Source organism: Diprion similis, chromosome 8 (assembly GCF_021155765.1).
Source record: "Diprion similis isolate iyDipSimi1 chromosome 8, iyDipSimi1.1, whole genome shotgun sequence".
Classification (NCBI taxonomy): domain Eukaryota; kingdom Metazoa; phylum Arthropoda; class Insecta; order Hymenoptera; family Diprionidae; genus Diprion; species Diprion similis.
In genome coordinates, this window is record NC_060112.1 from 8249247 (window position 1) to 8271332 (window position 22086).

At 36.6% G+C, this 22086-nt stretch overlaps 2 protein-coding genes across 2 annotated transcripts; both read left to right on the forward strand.

Moving 5' to 3' along the window:
• The first annotated feature begins 1218 nt into the window (after window positions 1-1218).
• On the forward strand, window positions 1219-3274 carry LOC124408752 (cuticle protein 65-like). The gene is made up of 3 exons (XM_046885912.1): window positions 1219-1319; window positions 2099-2258; window positions 2896-3274. The coding sequence occupies exons 1-3, from the start codon at window positions 1308-1310 to the stop codon at window positions 3156-3158; spliced, it is 435 nt and encodes a 144-aa protein (XP_046741868.1). The 5' UTR covers window positions 1219-1307; the 3' UTR covers window positions 3159-3274.
• A 1382-nt stretch (window positions 3275-4656) lies between these two features.
• On the forward strand, window positions 4657-11323 carry LOC124409409 (40S ribosomal protein S12, mitochondrial). Its single transcript, XM_046887003.1, has 3 exons — window positions 4657-4832; window positions 10247-10468; window positions 11109-11323. Exons 1-3 carry the CDS (start codon window positions 4769-4771, stop codon window positions 11240-11242), a joined length of 420 nt encoding a protein of 139 aa, XP_046742959.1. The 5' UTR covers window positions 4657-4768; the 3' UTR covers window positions 11243-11323.
• Window positions 11324-22086: the final 10763 nt, after the last annotated feature.

A 22086-nucleotide genomic window follows, 5' to 3' on the forward strand; every position in this document is an offset into this window, starting at 1 on the left:
CCTTTGCACTGCATGATCATCACTTTGAATCAAATCTGATTTCCGTTTTAAATTAGATTTTAGTAACCTAGGGTGCGCGTTTACTATCAGGCTTACTGATCAGTTAGTAAAATCTGAAACTCCATGCCGTAAAGAAATAGTTTAATGAGTATGCTTCGCCGGTCCCATTAAATTTTCAATTTGCACCTTTGCAACATTTGCATAATTAGACGAAATTTATCCAACACAACATTCCTTATTGCCACAAACACAACATTCTGCACGAGCTTTAGCAAAAAGTTGAATATGTTCTTCCGAAATCTTCAGCACTGTGGATATGACAATCTACTATGAATTAATAGCCGGCACAGAGTCATTTCATACTCATTTTTGTCCCAACTTGCAATACGTAAAATGGCAATTTTGAAAAAGCAAGCTGAATTTTTCATTTCTTTTTTTAAATTTACCATTTCTCATGAATTTCACTTACAATCAACCTAGGTCGGAACTATCAGTATAGTACTAATTTGACATCAACACAATTAGCAAAACTTTTACAATCAACTTTCAACCTGACCAAATTAAAACAGAAATTAATTTTCTTGCCTTTACAAACCACACGTGTAATATACCGATGTAACTAGCAATAAGCTGTTCCCGTAATATTTGATCAACATTTTAAGAACCTCAGTAAACAATTGATAGTAAGAGTTATCGTTTTCCAATATCTTCTGAACCTTGATTAGCAGTAAAACGAAACAATTGTAATTTACAATAATTAGTGAAAAAAAAGGTGCCAAGAAATGGCAAGATCTGCATAATGTGACGACACCTTTGAGGAAACTGGGTACCGCTCAAACGACCCATTTGTTGGAAGCGCGATATCTAGAGAATACGATTGAAGTGCACATGCATGTAATCCATGTACCCACACAGTATCGACCAATGAGAACAGATAATTTTCGTGACAAGTCCGGAGAGAAAAATCTCTTTAGAAAGGCGTGCACCGCACTCCACCGCACTAGTCTCTCTGTTACAGAGGTTCCATTATACAAGTAATATACTGGCGTGCATTTGTAGGCGTGAAGCTCTGTCTGTCACACCGACGTATCCACTTTGTGCCCACGAGAACCTAGGATACCCGGGAAAATACCGAAATGTGTCGCACACACGTGCTCGCAGACACACCGAGTCGCTTCTAAATAAAGGCCACACCTATCCTCCATAGACGAGGTGTACCTTCCACCGGTATATATAAGGGGTAGATCACCGTATTCTACATCAGTTCAACCGTAACCATCCACCAATCGACATCTGCAAAAACCAAAATGAACGCCTTAGTGAGTATATGGTCTTGTTTCAGTTGAATCAATTCGAACTTCAAATTTCATATTAAAGTATTGTTAATTGTGTATAATATTACACCGAAGATAATTGCAGAGTTCAAATTCTTCGAGAGTTGTGTTATGCTGTTTGAAAGAATGAGAGACGAGTTAGAAATTCACTTAGTTTCAACGCATTTCGGCATTTCATACAAGAAAATTAACGTCCATGTTGAAATGAAGAGTATCGAGTATACTTCAATTTGTATTTTTGATATTCAACCGGAAAATTATATCTTCTATATCTGACAACGACTATATCAAAAACAATACAGTCGATCTGAGTGTCACAGGATTTTCTGTTTGACCATATTAAAAATTGTTGTAAAATTTTTCCTTTGAATTAATCCAAGAAGATAGCGAATATATAGGAAACTTACTCGTAGCATTTAGTTCGTAGAAGAAAAATATATCGAAATGAAAACTACTAATTCAACCATAAATGGTCTGGCTGGAAATAAGAACCATATAAGAGGTTAATCACTCTTGTAATCTGGTGTACACACGTGACATAATTTCATGTATCCTGTGCAATTTCTGGTAACCACTTGTAATAGTTTATAATCTTTGCATTCTCTTTGTGTTCGTCGTCTTGCAGTTTTTTTTTTTTTTTTTTTTTTTTTTTTTTTGTAATCCTTGTAATATTAACTGGTTTACGCCCCTTTTACATAATGATTAACCCCTTGCGGTACGTTGGTACCATAAAGTCACAGAATATTTTTTTATCATCATGGCAGACTTTCGTGGCAATCGTAGCCCTCGCTTCAGCCGCTTGTGCCGAGGACTCTAAAGCTTCAAAGAAACAGGATAAGCGAGGAGTTCTTGGCCTGGGATACGGGGGATACAGTGGCCACGGACTTCACGGAGGCTTGGCTCTCGGTGGTTACGGCTACAATGGTGAGAACATCGATTAGTAGACTTGAGTCATTGACTCAAAAGCTATCCAATTTTATGACGAATTTCCCTAAACTTTTCTCATTGTCACAAGAAATGCCGAGAAACTATAGTTTTCCGAAGATTTTGAATATTTTTGATAAGTTGCCAAATTTGCATGCTATATTCCCGGGTTTTGCACGTTTTTGCATTGCTAAAATTGACCGAATTGAAGACAAAGTTCACCCCACAGGGTTAAAAATTTAATGTGATTACAATTAAATTAATCTGTCGATAAAGTATTCAGTACTGTTGTACCTGCTAACATCAGATTATTGTACCAGTCGCACAAGAAATATAGTACGAATGATTCCGTATTAAAACACAGCTACGTATATAAAATTTTCCGATAATAATTCGAAAATCCATTTTCGCACCAGGTGCTGCACCTGAAACCCCGTTTATCGTTAATGGTATAGGACAGAAATAGTTATGGATCATATGGTATTCGCAAACTGCAAATCCTTGTTGAAACACCAATGAAAATGAACATTTTCTTGTATTCTATTACTTGCGTGACCAAATAAACATTTCGTCTCCTATCTATTACTCCGTATTACAGCAGCGGAAGGCGCATAACCTGATGAAAGTGAATTTTCAGGTCTTGGACACGGATACGTAGCGGCTCCAGCCTACACAGTGGATCACACGATAGCCGCACCCGTCGCTGTGTCTCACGGTGCTCACAGCATCTCTAGTGCACCAATCTTATCCGCCCCAATCCGGGTCGGATACGAGCATGGTCTCGGATATTCAGGACATAATCTAGGATATTCAGGACATAATCTAGGATTTTCAGGACACGGTCTAGGATATTCAGGACTCGGTCTGGGACACGGACTGGCTTATGGTCACGGGTGGTAATGCAGATCGAAGACGAAGAAAAAAAGTGCTCGAATATTTTTGTAAATCAGTTTTTTTTCTTCCTTTTTTTACTAATGTAGATTTATCATTAACCTGCACTTGGAAGAAGTGACTATTTTTATATATCAATAAAAATCCACGTGGAATAACATCAATGAGTGTCATGAAAGTCTCTATCTTCACATCTATTTGTATTTATTTTAGTTTATGATCCGTCGCTGGTTTTTGATATGGATATCAGATACGAGGCTATGTGAATCCAGGATTTTGATGTATTTTATATCTGTTATGCCCGTCTCGTGATATTTAATATTATTCGCAATTCAGCCGCAATTTATATTCTCAATTTTGCTAAATTCTGCACTGAACGATTGCAAGCCATGGTAAATCGCTTGACAGGCTAGGGATTCTTCGTTCCTACACGTAATTCAAATTACGAATTATCATCCTCCACGGTTCAGTCCTAAAAGTTGTAAATCTGCACGACTCACATTGAACATCAGTTTAGTGTACCCCTCCGATTTTGTTGCGATTAATTTATGTTTTAAAACATTGAAAACCAAAATATATCACACGTATTTTTTATCGGTGAAAAAAGACTTGAAGGGGCGAAAACGACCCCCAAATAAGGGTATTTAATAGGGTGGTTTCTCGGTTTCGAATAGATGCGATTGATGTATCCGAATGAAAGTAACGCTGGAATGGTTCTTTCATCAATAAAAACATTTCAGCGTTAGTTTCATTCGAATACATTAAGGACATCAAGAAATCACCCCTTTGGGTGCCCATTTCTAGGGGTCATTTTCACCGTTTCAAATCGTTTTTCATCGATAAAAAAACAATACGTGTTCTTCAGTTTTAATGTTCCACGACACAATGTTCCATTATACACATTTATTGCGATAACTAAAAAATTACTTTCACCAGTAGAATACAGAAAATTTACGATTATTTTATTGTTAATCATATCGTTATTGGCTCACACGTTTCTGATGATTTCACTCATCTACTTGATTGGTTTATTTCTAAAGTGAACTTTACTACTAAAAATAAGGTATCTGAAAGCATTTGGAATAGTTTTTTTTTCCTATAGCAAAGGATGTTATTTTGTAAATGATCTAGAGAAAACCAATTTCGTATGTCTGATTAGAAGTTATTTGAAAAACTGTTATGAAAGTCACGATTAAGCGCTGATCGTTGAGTAACCATATTTTTGTTCTTTTTTTTCTACAAAAAGCCAGCCTTACGGTAGTTGGAATTACAAAAAAATTTAATGAACGTTTCAAAGAACAGCCTATCAGTATGCACATCGCAATACCAACATACACTGTAGACGAAGATCGAAAACATTGTTACCGACGGAACACTTACCAACGTATTCCCTTACCAGCAGATAGACTAACACGATGCATACAACAAACGTGATTCCAGTCGATCAATAAGAAACGACATTACCTTCAAAAGCGAGGCAGAAATTCGACCGTTATAACCAGATGACTCTGCAGTAGTTGTCATCATCGGATTCCGAGCAGAAGACGCGTGCAAGTGAATTGCCGATGAAAAGTGAAAATCAGTTAAATATTAGGGAAATATAATAGAATTTTATAATAATGAATTTCCTTAGTAGAAATATAACCTCTCTGGTGCAGGCGTGTAGCAGCAATACGTTGCGAGGTAAGATAAATCGTTGAAATTATTGCGAATAACCAACGCATTCGAAACATAACCTTAAATCGATTAACGGGTGGCGGAATTTTTGAATTAGTTAGAAAAACCGACAGTTTCTTTTTTCCTTTCCGCGGTTTATTGTTATTATCTGAATAAAATGGAGCATATAATGTTTTTGGAGTATTTATTTATACTGGATTAGTAAATTTATTGAAAGAAATTCACGTTCAATTATTTCAAACAGTTAACCAGTCGAAATACAATTCGATCTCGTATCAGATATTCATAAAACCACGGACCATAAACGAAAAGCTAGGTAGAATTTTTTTTATCAAAATGCACAAATCGTTTCCTGACCTTTCACTCTACATATCTCACTTGAATGAAAAATGTATCCCTTATGAATTCTCCCAGATAGAATTTATAAAAAATTTGTTAATTTTTTACGACCACTATGTTTATTTATTAAACAATTTATACAACTATATCATGTAAAAACGCCTTTCTTTCGTAATGAACTTTCTAACATCTGGGCTGTTCGATGGTTGGAATTCCGAATATTTAGTCAAAACCAATTCCTTCAATCAACGATACAATAATGAATTTTGATCTCGAAAATATCCTGCAAACACTGAATTATACAAGTAATTGCGCAGGTAATCAAAATGTCGAAATTATTTTACACGACATTTGAGTTTGGTTGACTGTCGGCAAAATTTGAGTTTTTTTTTTTTTTTTTTTTTTTCTTTAACAGAAAAACAATAGATTATAGAATCTACTGTAGTACTCAAACTATCTGCAGCTACAGAGCGTTGTATACAAACCATTGAACATCGGAACACTGACCCAATTAAGGGGACGCGTCAAAGAAACTCTAAACTTTTTCGATTTGCTTGAAAGTTGAACTCGTAATAAAGTTCCATATAACAATTTAACAGAACACCACTTTCTGACGTTATTTCAAATAATAACTGGACACATCCGGAACGTAACTGATTGGAACTGAGTGAAAACCACTTGTTTTATGGAGCATTATTATGAGTTCAAGTTTCAAGCAAACGTGCCCCCCCCGACCCCTTTAAGAGAAGTTCAATTGAGCGATTTATTCTCTTGCACCCTTATGTGTATATTATATACACGTTTAAAAGAGCTGGGAAAGTTTTATCGGCGTATTTTCCTTTCCCACATCTTTGTCCAAACAAACCTTTATGATAGAATAAGACGTCTCAAGTTTCTGTTTTGTGTAGGTATTATATATTCGTTTGCATGTGTATAAAAAGAGATACGCATCTTTGAACGTTCGCAAAAAGGGTATAAAGAATTCCTCGTCCAGTGACCGCTATAGTCGCTTTTCTAGCCGAATCGCCGTCTCCGATTTCTCTCTCTCCCTCTCACTCTCTTTCTCTCTCCGTTACTCCCGAATTGTCATTCTTTGCGAAAATGCGGGTGGCTCGCAAAAATGCACGCTCGGCTCTTTATTTCGGTCAGCTTACCTCTTTGATCCCTAAGGAAAAATCCAGAAAATGAAAAAAGAAAGAAACGAAGCAGAAGAGGAAAAAAGGGTACAGTGCATAATGGGGGACAGACGGGTAAAATCGCCCTGACAAAATCGGTGGGAATTGAAGGGGTGACATGTCCATTTGCGGTTGACCAGTTGTCAGTTGTCCGGCCAATACAGTCCCTGACAAAATTCATACTTTTGACAACTTTCACACCGGTGCACTAGAACTACCACGCCGCAAACTTTCTTTGACTACGCGGAGAAAAGCCGAGCGTTCATTTTTGTCACAGATTTTTTATAAGATAGAATTTAGTAAGGTTTATTAAATCGTGTTTTTGAAACTTTGGGGTTGTATGAAATCCAGTAAACTATAATAAACCGAAACATCGCTAACTCGTGTTTTCAGAACTTGACTTAACATCTTGAGAGTTAAGTCAATATTGCAAAACACTGATTTTTCCAACCCCGATGTTTTGTTATGTTAATAAGTTTATAACTTGATCCGTATAACTTTTTTCTTTGTAATAATAATGAAGTTTTCGGAAATCCTGAAACAATCAGGGATATTAATTCTGACCAATTTTGTTACATCAAACTTAAAACGATCCATTCGATTTGGAATGAATTAACAAACTGTACAAATCATGCCGAATTCAATAGAAATATTATAACAGACCTGGTTATTCGGTATTACGATATGAAACTGAAGTTATGAATATAACGTCGAAAAAAGAACGTAGTTACGGATAAACTGCATTTCAGCTTCTGAAAAACCCGACAACATTGGAGAATTTTTAATCAAATTATTTATGACCACCGTTAAAAAAAGGGATCATATTTGACTGAACACTTACTTTTTTTATACTTGTCATTTAACTCATAATGGTTTCCCCGAAAAATATCTTCGCCATGAGATTAAGACAAAAGATCTTGACTCTGGGCAGTATTAAATTGTCTCACAATGAGGAAAACTGAAATTGATCACGTATTCCGAGTCTATCATTAAGAAGCTGACACATATAATCATGCGGACGAACGATGACTTGGAAAAGTTAAAAATTATCCGAATGTGCCTATACCTATTACAATAAATACGTACCACGTCTCATCGTGTCTGTTGAATTTCACAGCCCTAATGAATGGGATAAAAACATTTTTATTAAGTCGACAGATTCCAGTATAAAGAAAAAAAAAAAAAAAACTGTATTCGTATCAATTTCGCACGTAACTCACCTGTTGGTGTTAATCAAAAAACGATTGTGCGTTTTATCTAGTCGATCTTCACACATCTCCAATAATAATAGTGCGAGGCACCTACACAAGCAACAAAAGCGCAACCGTGCCATGCAGCAATTTTCACCGAGCAATGTAATCTTGCGCGTGCATCTAGGAAAGGGGTGGGTCAACTTCTTTGTATTCGTGTGGATAGATTTTCGTGGGAGGCAAAAGGCCCGCAAAATTCGCTGTTGTATTCCAGGCTAGACACGACTGGACTAAACTGGACCGTTTTCATCTCTTGGCTTAGCTGAGCCTAAGTTAGGTTGGATTAGCCACAGAGGACTTGGACATCTGTCGTAGTGACCGACTGTGGTCAGCAGATCTCAAAATGAACAACAGTCTTCCTACAGTCCGTGCTAAAAGTGTCCTGCTTAAATTTATTCAATTTATTTTTAATCCACATAGATTGTGACGTAATGCCAAAAAGATTTACAACTTTTTTCAATATACCTAATTATTGGAGATTCGATTTACGTAAGTCTGACGTTGCTTTGAGATGTCAACTATTGCGAAACAAAAAAAAAATTTCGCAACAAGTTTCACGGTCGTACGACAGATAAATAATTCATTTGAAAAATATGTCATTTATTGTCTGTTGGTGTATTTTGTTATAAACAATTTCAGTGTTTGCCTGAAACCATTGTTATATTTGATTTAGATTCGGGCATTTATTTCGATAGTAATCTATTTCAATATAAATATTTGAACATGCAGAACACACAATGTCGAAATCGGCAATCAAATGTATAATTTTTTTTTTTTTTTGTTTGTTTACTCTACATTTGTTAGTCATCAAACTATTAGTCGCTTTATCCCGTGCGTAACCGAACAAAATGAACTGAAAATTATGACCCTGCTTAGGAAAGTTATTAAAAATTACAAAGTATTACTGGGAAAATACATCAGTCATAGTACAAGTTCTCGACAACTTTTTCCTTTTTCTAGAAAAGAATTTGAGTACGGTGTGAAGTTATTTTTCATGTAGGTAAAATTTTGGAAAAATCTATAACCGTGATTTTTTAATTTTTCTTTATATTGTTTATCTTTTTAACGTATTTCGTCACCTTGTTATTGTTCCTTTGAAAATATGGGCAGAATTCGCTGCAGGAAACGAATGAAAAGAAAAGCAGCAAAAACGCTATCGTGAATGGAGTTTTTATTTTCTTCTCGGAAGTTTGAAGAAAAATTCTTCATCACCTGTTTAGCAAAGGATTGCAACGGCGCGGTATATTATTATTAATGATTGTGGAGAAAGACCATTGATTCGTCTGTGTAGCGACAAAAAGAGAGAGCGAAAGAGAGGGAGAGAGAGAGAGAGAGAGAGACGACCGTGGTTACTGGTCAGTCGGGTACGCTTATGCAAAAACCCCTTGAAACGAAATCGACAAAGAGTTGGCCATTTTCGAGGTAAAGATTTTTGCCCAGCAAGCCGAGTGTAAAACGAAATTTGCCGTCCTTCTTCACTGGACAACAATTTTAGCTTAATAAGCTTATGCACGGTTGACCGTAAAAGGCCAGCGTTGCAACCCTATGCATGCAACTGCAGGCACGGATGTCAAATGCTCGTCATATCTGATATTTTCGGGTTTGAACTTCCACCGCAACGGTTGTGCCAACCACTCTCACTTGGCCGTTGGGTTAAGCAAGTGAGAAATGACTAAAATATGCGAGAGGAAATTTTGAAAATTTTGAATAATCGGCACCAAAGAAGCAGTGATTCTATACTGAAATTTGTCATCTCTGTGTTTTACACATCGGAGAGTTTATCACTGATTGCTAATTCAAACTAACAAGCTTTTAGTATATAGAAATTTTTGAAAATTTCATTACGTAGCATTTTTTTATTACTAAGAGATAAAAATCGTTACCAGATCATAATTATTCGTCGCACAAGAACGATTAGCGACGTCGATTTTTTTCGTTGGAGTACACCAATTACGGAGAGATTTTATAAAATTTAACACCGTTTATTCGAAGATGAATAGAGAATGATTGAAAGTGTGAAAAGTTTGCTCTGCGATGCTATTGTACCTTGTGAAATGACTCTGGACTCAAACCTTGCAATGGTCCCGTTACGCGAGCATATTTCTCAACTCCAAAACTTTTGCACAACAATTACTAGCCGCATACGATATGCATACATAATCACTCTGTGTATAATTAGAAACTGAAATTTAAACTTCGCCATAAATTTTCCGTGTCCAATGTCCTCTGACGAGGTTCTCTCTATCTCTCTCTCTCTCTCTCTCTTACCCCGAGGGGCGATTTCCTAAATTCGAAAATACCAGACTATAAGTGCAGAAGGAACGCGTAATTCAATCAATTAACCGTTGTTGAGTAACATTTAGGTCATTGCAGTGACAAAGTGAAATGGACTCGTATTTGCATACAGATACCCTGAAATTTGCTTTCTACCATCGTACACGATATCACGTGTATTTCACTTGTTGCGATGAAACGAGCATTTCATAGATTCGTAATTGAAAGTGTCAGAATGACATACACGTAGGTATTCGTAGAAAGAATTTGTGAACTCTAAGTACTTCGTGGAATCCAGTTATGGCGAACAAATTCGTAAACAAGTCATTCGGAATTAGAAATCTTGTTTCGTGATGAATGCAGTCAAATTTTTTTGCCCTAGGTTTTGACGTCGTCAGAACTACGACCGGACTTTGGAAAATGCACTTGACTGGTCCGATAATAAAAAACAGACCAAACAAAAACCCGTTAGATGGAGCGCCGTTCGCCAAAGGAGTTGTACTCAAAACTCTCATAAAGAAACCGAAAAAACCAAACTCAGCTAACCGGAAATGCGTATTGGTCAGACTGTCGAATGGGAAGGAAATGACCGCCTACGTCCCAGGTACGATAATTACAAATACGTTAATTGAAAAGTCTCACTGTATCGGAATTCTTCTTCGTATGCTCGTAATTCAAGTTTTCCTCGTGTGACACAAACGCGGTGACTTAAACTCGCGTGGATTAGTTTACTTTTGGTAATCGGTTGGATTTCGCATGTTACAAGTCATGATGGATTCAGCATTGTCTGAAAAAAAAATACTAAATTGAAAAAACTTGACTTCCCATTTTCGATTTAAAAATTATTTTTCCAAAGTTTTAGTCCGACTACACCGCAGTTTGATAATAACTTTTTTTGCCCTACGTAGCCGTGAAATAGGATTTTACAGTCAGTTTATGTATGCTATGTTTAAAATGAAAAAGGACCAAAATTTCCCAAATCCTTGTCTCTCGCAATCATACTTGAGGTAAGGTTGATTCTGAGAATTGTTAGTTCGGTTTATCACCAGAAGGTGGATTCGCAATTTTTGTATAATGTTTTCCAATTTAAGACTCGTTGGGCAAAAAATATTGTTCGCATCACGAGCGTAACGACTTACACCCTCGAGGTGTAATAATGTGTTTTACGCTCTAGGTACGAAAATTACCGCTCTTTGTTGAAACTGACGTATGATTAACTAATGAGACGAATCGATGTTACACAGGAATTGGTCACAATCTTCAAGAACATAACATAGTCCTCGTCAGGGTTGGGAGATGTCAAGACGTGCCTGGAGTCAAGATAAAATGTGTCCGAGGAGCCTACGATCTGCCCCACGTAATTAAGACGCCTAAATAAATCCTAATACATGGATTGAAAATTACTTTTTGATAGTTTATAGTACAAGTTTCATCAATAAAACCATGATCTTTATTCATACCAAAATGCCAGTTTAACTTTTCCGATCCACCTCGCTTCAGTCACCTTAAAGTAGGTATATTCATCATTAAATTTCTCATCGCTTTTCAACATGAGTAAGTCGTTAAGTCATCGATAGATTCGTTTGATCTGTACAATGTTTATTGAATAATGAAATTCATCTCTAACTTTATTTTCGTCAATCATTTCTACAGTTTTATATTAGAGGCAAAATGTGACTGAATTTTCATTTATTATCATTCAGAAATATGTCTTCATTTGTTCAGTTTGTTAAATAATTTCACGAAAAAAGCGGATGTAACAAGTAATGTCAACGCCAGGCCTAGATGTTATATTTCTCTATTGGGGTTGATTTATGATTGGATCTTTGCATGAAGAAAAAACAAACAGAAATGTAATTCTTATATGAATATAAAGCAGATAACATTTTGTTCCGAAGAAATGTGTTGCAGTTGAAAAAAAATAACTTGATTGAATTGAATTTGGGCGAGGTAATGATTGAAGGGTTAATCACTACAAGTTATCCCATAATCTCCAGGGCGAATTCATAGATCGTTCATGATTAGATACATTGATGATAGCTTACTGTTAGATGCATGAGACACGTGTGCTCAAACACAATTTAGATACTTTCGATCGGCTCTTTGACTCAAATATTATACATTCTGCACAGTTTAGTAATAACATTTCGTTACAAAATTGAGGATTTTTCTGTTTCTATAATTTTTCTATCGATTCTATAACTCTTTTTCAATCCACAACTCTGAATTGATTCCAATAAAACCTCATCCTCGAACTGCTTTCATTTCAAATAATTTCGACGTAATATCTTCTTCAAAATACCTTTAAAGTAACTTAGATCGTTGTGTCGTATAAACCCCCCATCCTACAATCTGCGAAGCATGGCATTACTTTTCGTTATACGACTTTCGAATGAGGTGGATTTCACAAATGTATACCTACGTCGATATGCCGATCGATCAATCGTTCTCAGGCGAAAACGCAGGAAAATTGCGGCCTTTTGACACACATTTGAACCCTGTGACGCTCCCCTATTTACAGTTATGCCTCCGTACCCAAGTGTGCATTCGATGCCCTGCCGTCAGACTGGACCGTGTATGCACCACAATGCATAATGCGTCTTCCAGAGCCTGACAATGCTGCAGACGGCCAAGGGGCGTCAGCGTCATTAACGGTCCAGCAGGAAGGGTTGATGCTTTTCGGAGTTGTCGATGCAGACGCAGACGTTCTAGCATCTGCACCCGAGCGCCCACGCACCCATAACCCACCGCCCATTGACCATATGACATGCTGACCAATATACCAGAATTTCGGAACTTTAAGGGTTCTCAAACTGAAATGGTAAACAGACAAAGCCGCGGTAACGATGGATATACAAATTTTTTACAACCTTTTACCTTTCTGTGATAGTCGACTGCTAAAAACTGTTAGTGACTGAATGACTTCTCCAAAAATAAATTCTCTGTAGCTTGTTTTTGTTTGTTTTATCGAATACAATTACAAGAAATCTGAAAACAAACGGCAGCCATTCGTTTTCATTACATGTATTATTATTAATATAAAAATATTAATCAGACAAAGATACAAAGTTGAATTTTCAGATATTATCATACCGTATGTTTTATTTTACATTCGTCGGTATACAATACTTATGGACTAACAAGAGTATTTTCCTAAATATATACTGTTTTCTTTACTGAATTTCATCGAAAATGGATGAGTACCCATTTAGTGACCATTAGAGGTTCGGAGAGATGATTTGGCGAATACCAAATGTCGTTATGACCCGAGGCTGCGATGGCAGACGAAAATTTTTGCAATGTGCATCACGTTTTAAAGAATAATAACTCATCATCTCTCATGCACCATTAGAGCGAAATAGATTTTCGTTTAGAACTGTCAGGATGTAGTTGTTACAGACTTTATTAGTCGTATGTACGTACAATAGTTAGGTTTCAAAATAGAGTATTTAAATTGATACGTCCCAATTAGTTGTACTGAAATTTGACAAACATGGCGCGTAAACGTGAAGTACAGATTACAGGAAGTTACGGATGATTCAAACATAATAGTTCAACTCACAATCGGAATCCACGACATCGAACAAAAATGACCACAACTTGATAAATATTTACTACACTTATATCACGTGCACGTGATCCGGGATTAGCCTTTGTGTGACGTCATAGTATTTTGAATATTGGCTCATAACAGAGCGTAATGAGTCTTCGTTGTTTCAAGTTTATCCTTGTACAAATATCCAATAATGCGCGGACTCTATTCGCTGATAATAGTAAGTATATACATGTAATGTGACGCAAAGAGCAGGCTGAGGATGATCAAGTTCAAGCAAATGAAGAAAATAACGGATACCCTAAAGCCCGAAAATAAAACCGAACGAACTCCGGTACTCGGAAAAAACGAACGAAAATATAAGACAGAAAGTGAAAAAAGGGAAAATCCGAAACGCAAATTGAAATGACAAGTAGGTAGAACTCAGCCCCCAGAACGAAATGCTCCTTGGCTATGCACAAGGGGTCCTGGAAGATGTCCTCGCAAATCTCAACTCTTTACCCTACGGCTTAGTAACTGGACACCCAGATTTGGAGCTTGAAGAGTTTTTGTACAATTTGAATAGCGGTTTTCGTCTTTCAAGTTCATCCCCGTAGCCTGCCTCTCGTACCGAAACTTTTGTATGTGTTATACCGACCGATGTATTCGTTAAGGTATACGAGGACGTGTATGTGCACCGAACTAAAGTACCGTTTGCTCTTTTACCCTTGGGAGATGATTTTGATTTTGTTAGGAACGCGTTGCTCGTTTCACATTATTCGGAGTATGTTTGCAAACGCTCTTCAAAGTGTGTAAAGACATCCACTTTGGGGAAAAACTTTAGTAAAATCAACAGAACAATTTCGCTCGGTAAAAATTTCATTCGATGTATCAAGCTTCAAAATGTTTTCGTGTGATACAATATTCGTTTTATTGGATATGACTTGTCAGAAAATTTAAGAAGCTATACATTTTTACTCGAAAAAACAATTATTTGAAAGTTGTATAACTGGGAGAAAAATTGATGTAAAAAAATTGACGAAAAAGTATTTTCAAACTTGAAACGTTAGCTTCAAGATGATATTTGCAGATTTTAATCTCGTTTACGGGGAAGTAAGAATTCCTCTTTCGTCTTCACCGATCTTTTCTTCTAAGGATAACATGTTACAAAGAACCTTGAAATATCGCTGGCTTTATGCTGCTTTTTAACGGTTTCGCTGGTTGGATTCGGTTCAGTTTAACACATCGAATATCGAATTCGATCAACGAAAGAAGTTTCGTTACTGTTTCATAAAACCTGACAATTCTTTCACTGTCCCAAAAAACGATGCATAGGAACATGTAACGTATTAGCTTGGTTCACCTAATAGAGTTAGGCGTTATTGAATTTAAAATAATATTCAACGATAAGTGTGATGACAAATCAATTAGGAATGCCGTAGAAGAATAAATCATGTTAATCGATTATTTTTAAATTAATACACGTAATTCCAAAGCTACCGAATATCGGTACGCAAATATTCAAACTCATTACGTATTTGATAAAATAAAAAAAAGACACAGAGACACGGAAATTAGCTTAGGATAAAAATAATAATTTTGTATAAAGTTACAACATTAAATGGATGTAATTTTGTACGTATTTTTTACGCTATACACGATACACCATACAGCATTCTAACAGCAGCTAGCTTGAATGTAGTGTTTTTTTTTTTTAATTAAGAATAAGTATCATAAATCAATAGTTTAAATTCACCTGTTGTGTAATAATCACAACCTTCGTCGTTAAAAAAAACAGCTAATTGGCCAGGGGAAATATGCATTTAGTATTCAATCACTAACAAGTGTACTTTAAAACTTCAGTCACATGCTTCTCGCTTCTACATTTCTTTCTGTGTACTGTACTTTAAAGTAGTGATTATTAAGAATGTAACAGACTCTTCTGACATCTCGATGCATACAATTTTATTCTGCAAGAATCTGGCGGTGAGATTATATTGCAGTAAAGTAGTCAAGAAATTGTTGGTTGTTTTTTTTTTTTATTTTTGCATAACTTAATCTTCTATTGCAAAAGTGTGAATACTACACGTTAACGGAATTACGTTTTGGGTAGTTGAGTTGACTTTTTAGTAAGAAAAATCAATTTTATAATTAACAAACATACTGTATAAATAAAAAAAATAGGTCGAAACCTTCTTACAATCAAAATATTGTGAAAATATTGATAGTCCTTAACGTAACCTCCTTTATCAAATATTCACCCGAGTATAGTTGGTTGTTGGTTGGATATCTGCTAAGCAAATCCATGCTAATTTTGAGCGGAGGCAAACCAAATAACAGCAGACAAGGGTAAAATGAATTTCTTGGAAATCGTTGACTAATTTCAACCATTCTCAAAGTCGCAGTTAATCCCTTCCTATATTCGAATTGTCTTTAATCCTGGCCGTAAGAGAGTCAAAAGCCTATTGAGGTAGTAAAATAAAAGTTTTTCAGTAAGAATTTAATCTTGTAAGACATTCCCTTCGCATCGAGTTTTATTGCAGTTATATATATATACGCACTGGTGCAAAGAAACCATTCACTTACTTGGTTCGTGATACATTTTACAATTTCACTATTGGGTCCTTGCAGTTCATTGTCCCTCGGTCTTTGGGGCCTCAAGGCCCGTAAGCACCAGTCTTTTCTTATGGTTTTCGGTAATAATCATTTGCCTTTGTAAGTTTTATTGCAGTGAGACCCCCAGAGCACCGCGGGTGCCGCTCCGTTGTTTCAATATCTTTACCTACCTACTTTCTTTGCTGAAAGTTTAAAATCGAACAAACCACTTCGAACCAATTTATCGACTCATAAACGGCCATCGTTTCTCATTTCTTCGTACACAGTATGCGCGTTGATTTTCTTAGTGATTTCACCTAACGATTCAATGTTTCAATACAGTTCATGCATCATTGCAAATTTATACACGATATATATACCATTTTAAATTTGACAATTTTTTTTCTAATTCTTTCACATATTCGTGGAACAAACAGCGATATTTTTCCCGTAAAAGAAAATACACGAGAGATACTTGTTGCACTTCATCCTTTCTCGCAGACATCGATGATTGCGCAAAAATTATTACCTTCGACATTATTATCGAACAGAATTTTGTCGGTTAATCGTTGTAGAACAAGATGCCAAAAATAGAACTACGTGAATCTAAAGTTGACGAAATTTTATCAATTCATGAGAAATGTATAATTATATATGCATACGATATAAAAATCTAATTCCCAATTCACGTCTAATTACTCATATCATATCCATTTCAACCAGCTAAAAATATGTTAACACTTTGAATATTACTTCTTATGAAGTATACTTTCCGAATATAATTTGAATTTGTAAAAATGAGAATTCCGCAACGGTACAATGTGCAATTGTGTATACGAATAGCATTGTGAGTAATATATCAGGTGAGAAAGCGGGTTTTCACGATTTGAAGAATACTAGAAATGTCCGAATGGCAAAAGGATTCTTTTCCCGTGTGAACTACAAAAATGTGAAGGAATAAAGGGCGTGCGTACGACCGGAAGTATGCAAATTTGAAAAGTCTGTTGTCAAAACTTACTCGGTGGTCCGCGGAAGATGTATTTGAAAATAATTACCCTGGACTGCCCACTAAGGCGTCCTAATGTGTATATCCGCAAAGCTCTAAATACGTCCGGACTTTTTTCTTGGCTATAGCAACCCTCGATACTCAAAAAGGGCGTCTCCTGTCCATACGGACATTCGAAAACGAAATAGCTCCATCTTTCTGTCATCCGTTGTTGCTTTTCGACCGCCCAAGGATATGCCTTCCACTTACCCTGGCCCTCCGGCTTCACGTTATGCAGGAGTTTCTTAAAAATAGACACTTAAGCGGTCGTTCCGAACCATATCGGAATCCAAAATATTACGAGACGCTATCTAACGACAGCCAATATACTTCTTCAAGCTGATTTCATTTGCTTATAAAATCCGTTCTTTACCGCACTTCAAAGCCTATCAATTTGCGCAAAGTTCGAACTAGTTGATTTTCACGTAATTTGCCTGGAACGGTAATATAATAAGATGTGGCCTCACTTCTCTTCACGATGTTGCTGAGTCGCGTCCCCGCATATGTTAGACTCATTATACCTCAGACATAATTATTATACGAATAGGTTGATAATCTATACCGCTTATCTGCTTGAATGGTCGTGTATATCTCACGTGGGCTTTGTCACGTATTAAATACCCTCCAACCATTATTTAAAACGATAAACTTCACGGACAGTTGCATTTACCAAAGTGAACCGGAGATTATTGTTCATTCGTGTAGCTGTGTTTTCTTTCGTTTACTCATTTTTAGAGGACCAATATATGCGCGTATAATAATAAGTCAAGTTTGATGTTTCTGAGAAACTATAATACGGCTTCAGTCCACGTATAATTGTCATGACACGTTGAAGAATTTAATTTTATGAAAAATCACACAACGATGGTAGTGTGAGTGGAGATTCAGGCTTTCTGAAACCCATTTGAGATCGTTGACTTTAAAAAATATGAACAAACTTTGCCAAAAATTTCTTCATACAACGCAAGCATGTTTTATGCGTCTTTTCATCCGTGTTTTTCGTACATGTCTGGTAACGTACGAATCTGGCAACGAGCATGCGCGGAGTACAAAAAAAAACTTTTTATTCTCGACTCGGCCATAAAGTTAACTTTTTTGACATGAAAAGCGGGATGAAAATGACATATTTTTCCCGCCTTACTTTTTTTCCCGCAAAATGGGAATGTAATGGAATAATTACACGATAGAATATGATAACGATGATGAAAAAAGAATTTTAAGTAGGGGGGCTCCGCCGCCCCAACCCCTCCGTAGGAACCCCCCCCCCCCTACACCCCCACCAGGGGTTGCGGCCCTGGACCCGTTCCAAGAATAGTCTCGAATGTTAGTTTTAGAAAAGAGCGATGGAGGATGTGGAACGAGATGTGGAGGAAATTCTTGAACACAAAAAAGTGAAAAAATATACGCGATACATAGATGGGGCTTCTGAGACCCAACAATTTTTTGATCATTCGTATTATACTTGCACAACCATGATTCAAACTCGCTGACTTCAAGTACGTTAAAGTCGGTATTGGGATCAAGTAGACCCCAATGAGATATTGGGGTCAACTGGACCCCAATATGGAAAACGAAAACAGCAAACACAAACTGCCCAAAAAGCGCACCACCCGCTCACGCTGCGGTCGACATAGAACACTCAGCTTCCGTGCGTGAGTGATTCCCATTTTTTGAGTCAATAGATGTGGTCAGAGTTGAGTCAGATATAAAGTCCTATATGTAATACAGGAATAAAAGTCGACTATTTCCTTGGGTGATTACTGCCCTCGAAAACCCACCCGCTAGGATAATCTCCGACTTTATTCCCTTGTTACATAATGTACTATTAACTCTTAGCGTGTTGCGAGTGGTCTTTTTTCTACTGCGCGCATGCGCTGTTGTAAACAAATCTGACATTACGCGACCCTAACCTCAATTTCGTGCTTCGTCAAAAAACGCGTAACATACTTTTTGGGTATATAAAGAATCGTGTGCAACAAGGACGCAATATTCGTTTTCGACTTTATTTACGAATCATATTGCAAAGGTACGCTCGGTCCGAAAAGACCGAGTTTGCACCTTTGTTACACAATATTCAATGAATTCAGATAGAATGAGATATTTTCTCAACAGCGTTTTAGTATAACTTTTCATATACTTGCAAGAATATTTAAAAAATTAATATATGCGTAATATTTACATCCGTTACGGTATCCACAACGTACCATTAAACCGATTGAAAACGAGTTAAGACATTAACGAGAGGCACCGATACCGTACGTGTATGTTATTTGTCAATTTTGTCCAAGTCATTATGTGGAATACAAATACGTATACGTAATTTCTTTAAAATTTTCCAGAGAAAAAAGGAATAACCGATGCCGGCTTTCTCTGGACTCATTATCGAATTATCTTTCATTCAATAATAATAATCATTGTACTAGTACAATCGAATACACACCTATTTCTACTTTATTACATCAGTTCTGATCGCATGCATGGAATTAAGCCTGAATATTTGATTTGATAAAAGTAATACTTACCTTATCAATGATGTTTTAAATAATTACGAGAATTATAAAAAAAATCGATTTTACGTGACGAGTAGAAAATCGATTTGGTACCTACATACATAGATCAGTGTCAGTAGCATTTTTTCATTGCTAATCCCATGATTTTGGTTCGTGAACAGGAAGTCCAAGTCGCTATAGTCGGTCCGCACACAGCGCAAGGAATAGCTTGAAAAAAAAAACTACGAGCATAAAACGCCGTAAATATCACGCGTAAAATATTCTGGTGACTACGTGTATTCCGCCACGGATACTTTAAGGCTTGGGGCCGAAAACGCAAGAGACACCTTATCTTCGATCTATTAGTTTATAAGTGGTTACCACATCGTGTGAGCATTAGATAACAATAAGTGCCTAAAGTTAAATAGAATCGTATAAGCTTGGCATAACTGACACTGTAATTAACACATTCAGCCGCGGTATAGCTGTAGAAAAATATTCCCAAAAAATCGTTTCAATCATCGATATATAACAGTGACGCAATATCTAATCCAAGAACGTGGCGATTGTCACGTCAAAATCAACAAGAGAATTAATCGCCTGCAGGTACACGCCTGTTGTTCTCCTTCAGGTAATTGTAGCGGTATTCAATGCGGCTCTGCATGTTCACCACCTTGAAAATAATTCGGGATATACTATGGGATAGGGATTATCCGGCGGTAAGTCATGGAGTTATGATATGTAAACACTTTTATGCGTAGGTACCATGAGAATCACGGCAAGTTTTCAATTTTCCGAAGGCCCCTGGGGGGCAGGGGGGGGGGGGGGGGAAGGAATCCCAGGAACCACCTTCGTATAATTGACACGGCCCATTCGACACTGACTTCGGCCTACAAGCTAATTTTCTAAACGGTAATTCCGCGAGTATTATAAGCATATCGCACCCTATTATACCTGTACGGCTATTATAAAATAAGCATTGCACCAGACGTCATATAACCTCATGAGCCGTTGGCATTATATGTATGCGAGCATTGCACAGTCATTTCTATAAATTGATGAAGACTTAGTAATTGTAAGCAGATTAATTACATATATCCTACTATATTGGTATGAAAATTGTAGAAACGATTATATCAAGAGATATATATCGAAATTAGAATCTAAAATTGAGGAACTCTTTGGAATCTTTTTTGAAACATCAATTGATTACTAATATTTGCAAAAATTGTGATACGGAGATCGAGAGAAGGTAAAAAGAATTTGTAAAGTAACAGGAGTTTCGGTTTTCACGGTAGGGTTTTAGCAACTTCTAATATATTTTCTTGGCTTGGTATTTCACGAAGTTTCTCTGTAATTCGAAAAAATTATACGATGGCTTTGAAAAATTCGTTGATGATCTTTTTTAGAACATACAATAGCTTTGACTAACCACAGTGCCAAGTAATTATTCTGAAAAATACTGATTTCCACATACTGATATACCTACAATATATATATATATATATATATATATATATGGCATGTATTATAGATATGAAAAGTAATATTACGCAGTATAGTAACGACTCTGAGCATGAAATAATTTTAATTTTAGATAATAATACCCAGGTTACAGAAACGATTCTTGAAATTGACGTAAGTAACGCATACCTACCTTCAAACAATTTTATAAATCGTCATAATGTCCTTGAGAATACTTCATTAGAATTTTTCGAATAAAACAGCTCACCTCAAAGCATTTTTTCTCAGAATTTCAATTCCCAATTGAAATCCAACCCCAGAATTTGCCAATTTTTTAAGTATTAACACCTACAATAGTTTTTCGTTGAATTGCATGGGTGGTGTGGGGATAAAAAAAAAAGTCGTTTCTCGAAAAAATTCATGTCGGTTTTCCGTTACATCTCCGCCATCTTTACCGCGACTGCATTTTAATGCATTTGGTATATAAATTGAGGACGAGGGTTGAAAATCGAAAACGGAAACGAAACTGAATTCACGCTTCTGTGTGTAGGTATAGCGTAAAATTGTTCAGCTTACTGTATATCCTGACGAAGCGAGGACACCGTTAGCTGGAATCAAGCCATGACGGGGTGAGAGCTGGTCCTTGCTTGCCTTTGGCCCGTTTGCAAGGAGCAGATGCAAATGACAACCGCATTGATGGTGCATTCATCTCGTATTCGTCCTAAGAGCAGGGGTAAAAGTGCGTGTAACGGGTTATGGTCACCCGCACTGGTGCAGCCTAGAAATGTGGGTTATGTGGCCAAAAGAGCAAAAATTTGTATACATGGGAAAAAGATGAGGACTTCTATGGGGTCGCCCGAGTTTTTCTATGCCTCTGTAAAAGCCGGCCACCCTTTACGCGAGTCCAGTCAGAGAACTAAATTTGGCGTGATCGTGGTAAGCGACGTGATAAAAGGAATATCTTTATACCTTACTTCTCGCTCCTTTCATCACTTTCCGTAACTACTTGCCTATTATATATAGAAATGTGTGATACTTATATATGTTTGTCATTACATATACTGCGCTATTTTTTCAGAATAATTTTGTAACTGAAT

Coding starts and splice junctions, on each gene's coding strand:
- LOC124408752 (XM_046885912.1), top strand. Junction 2,259..2,895: donor CGGTGGTTACGGCTACAATG/GTGAGAACATCG, acceptor GTGAATTTTCAG/GTCTTGGACACGGATACGTA.
- LOC124409409 (XM_046887003.1), top strand. CDS start 4,769: ATGAATTTCCTTAGTAGAAATATAACCTCTCTGGTGCAGGCGTGTAGC. Junction 4,833..10,246: donor TAGCAGCAATACGTTGCGAG/GTAAGATAAATC, acceptor TTTTTGCCCTAG/GTTTTGACGTCGTCAGAACT. Junction 10,469..11,108: donor AATGACCGCCTACGTCCCAG/GTACGATAATTA, acceptor GATGTTACACAG/GAATTGGTCACAATCTTCAA.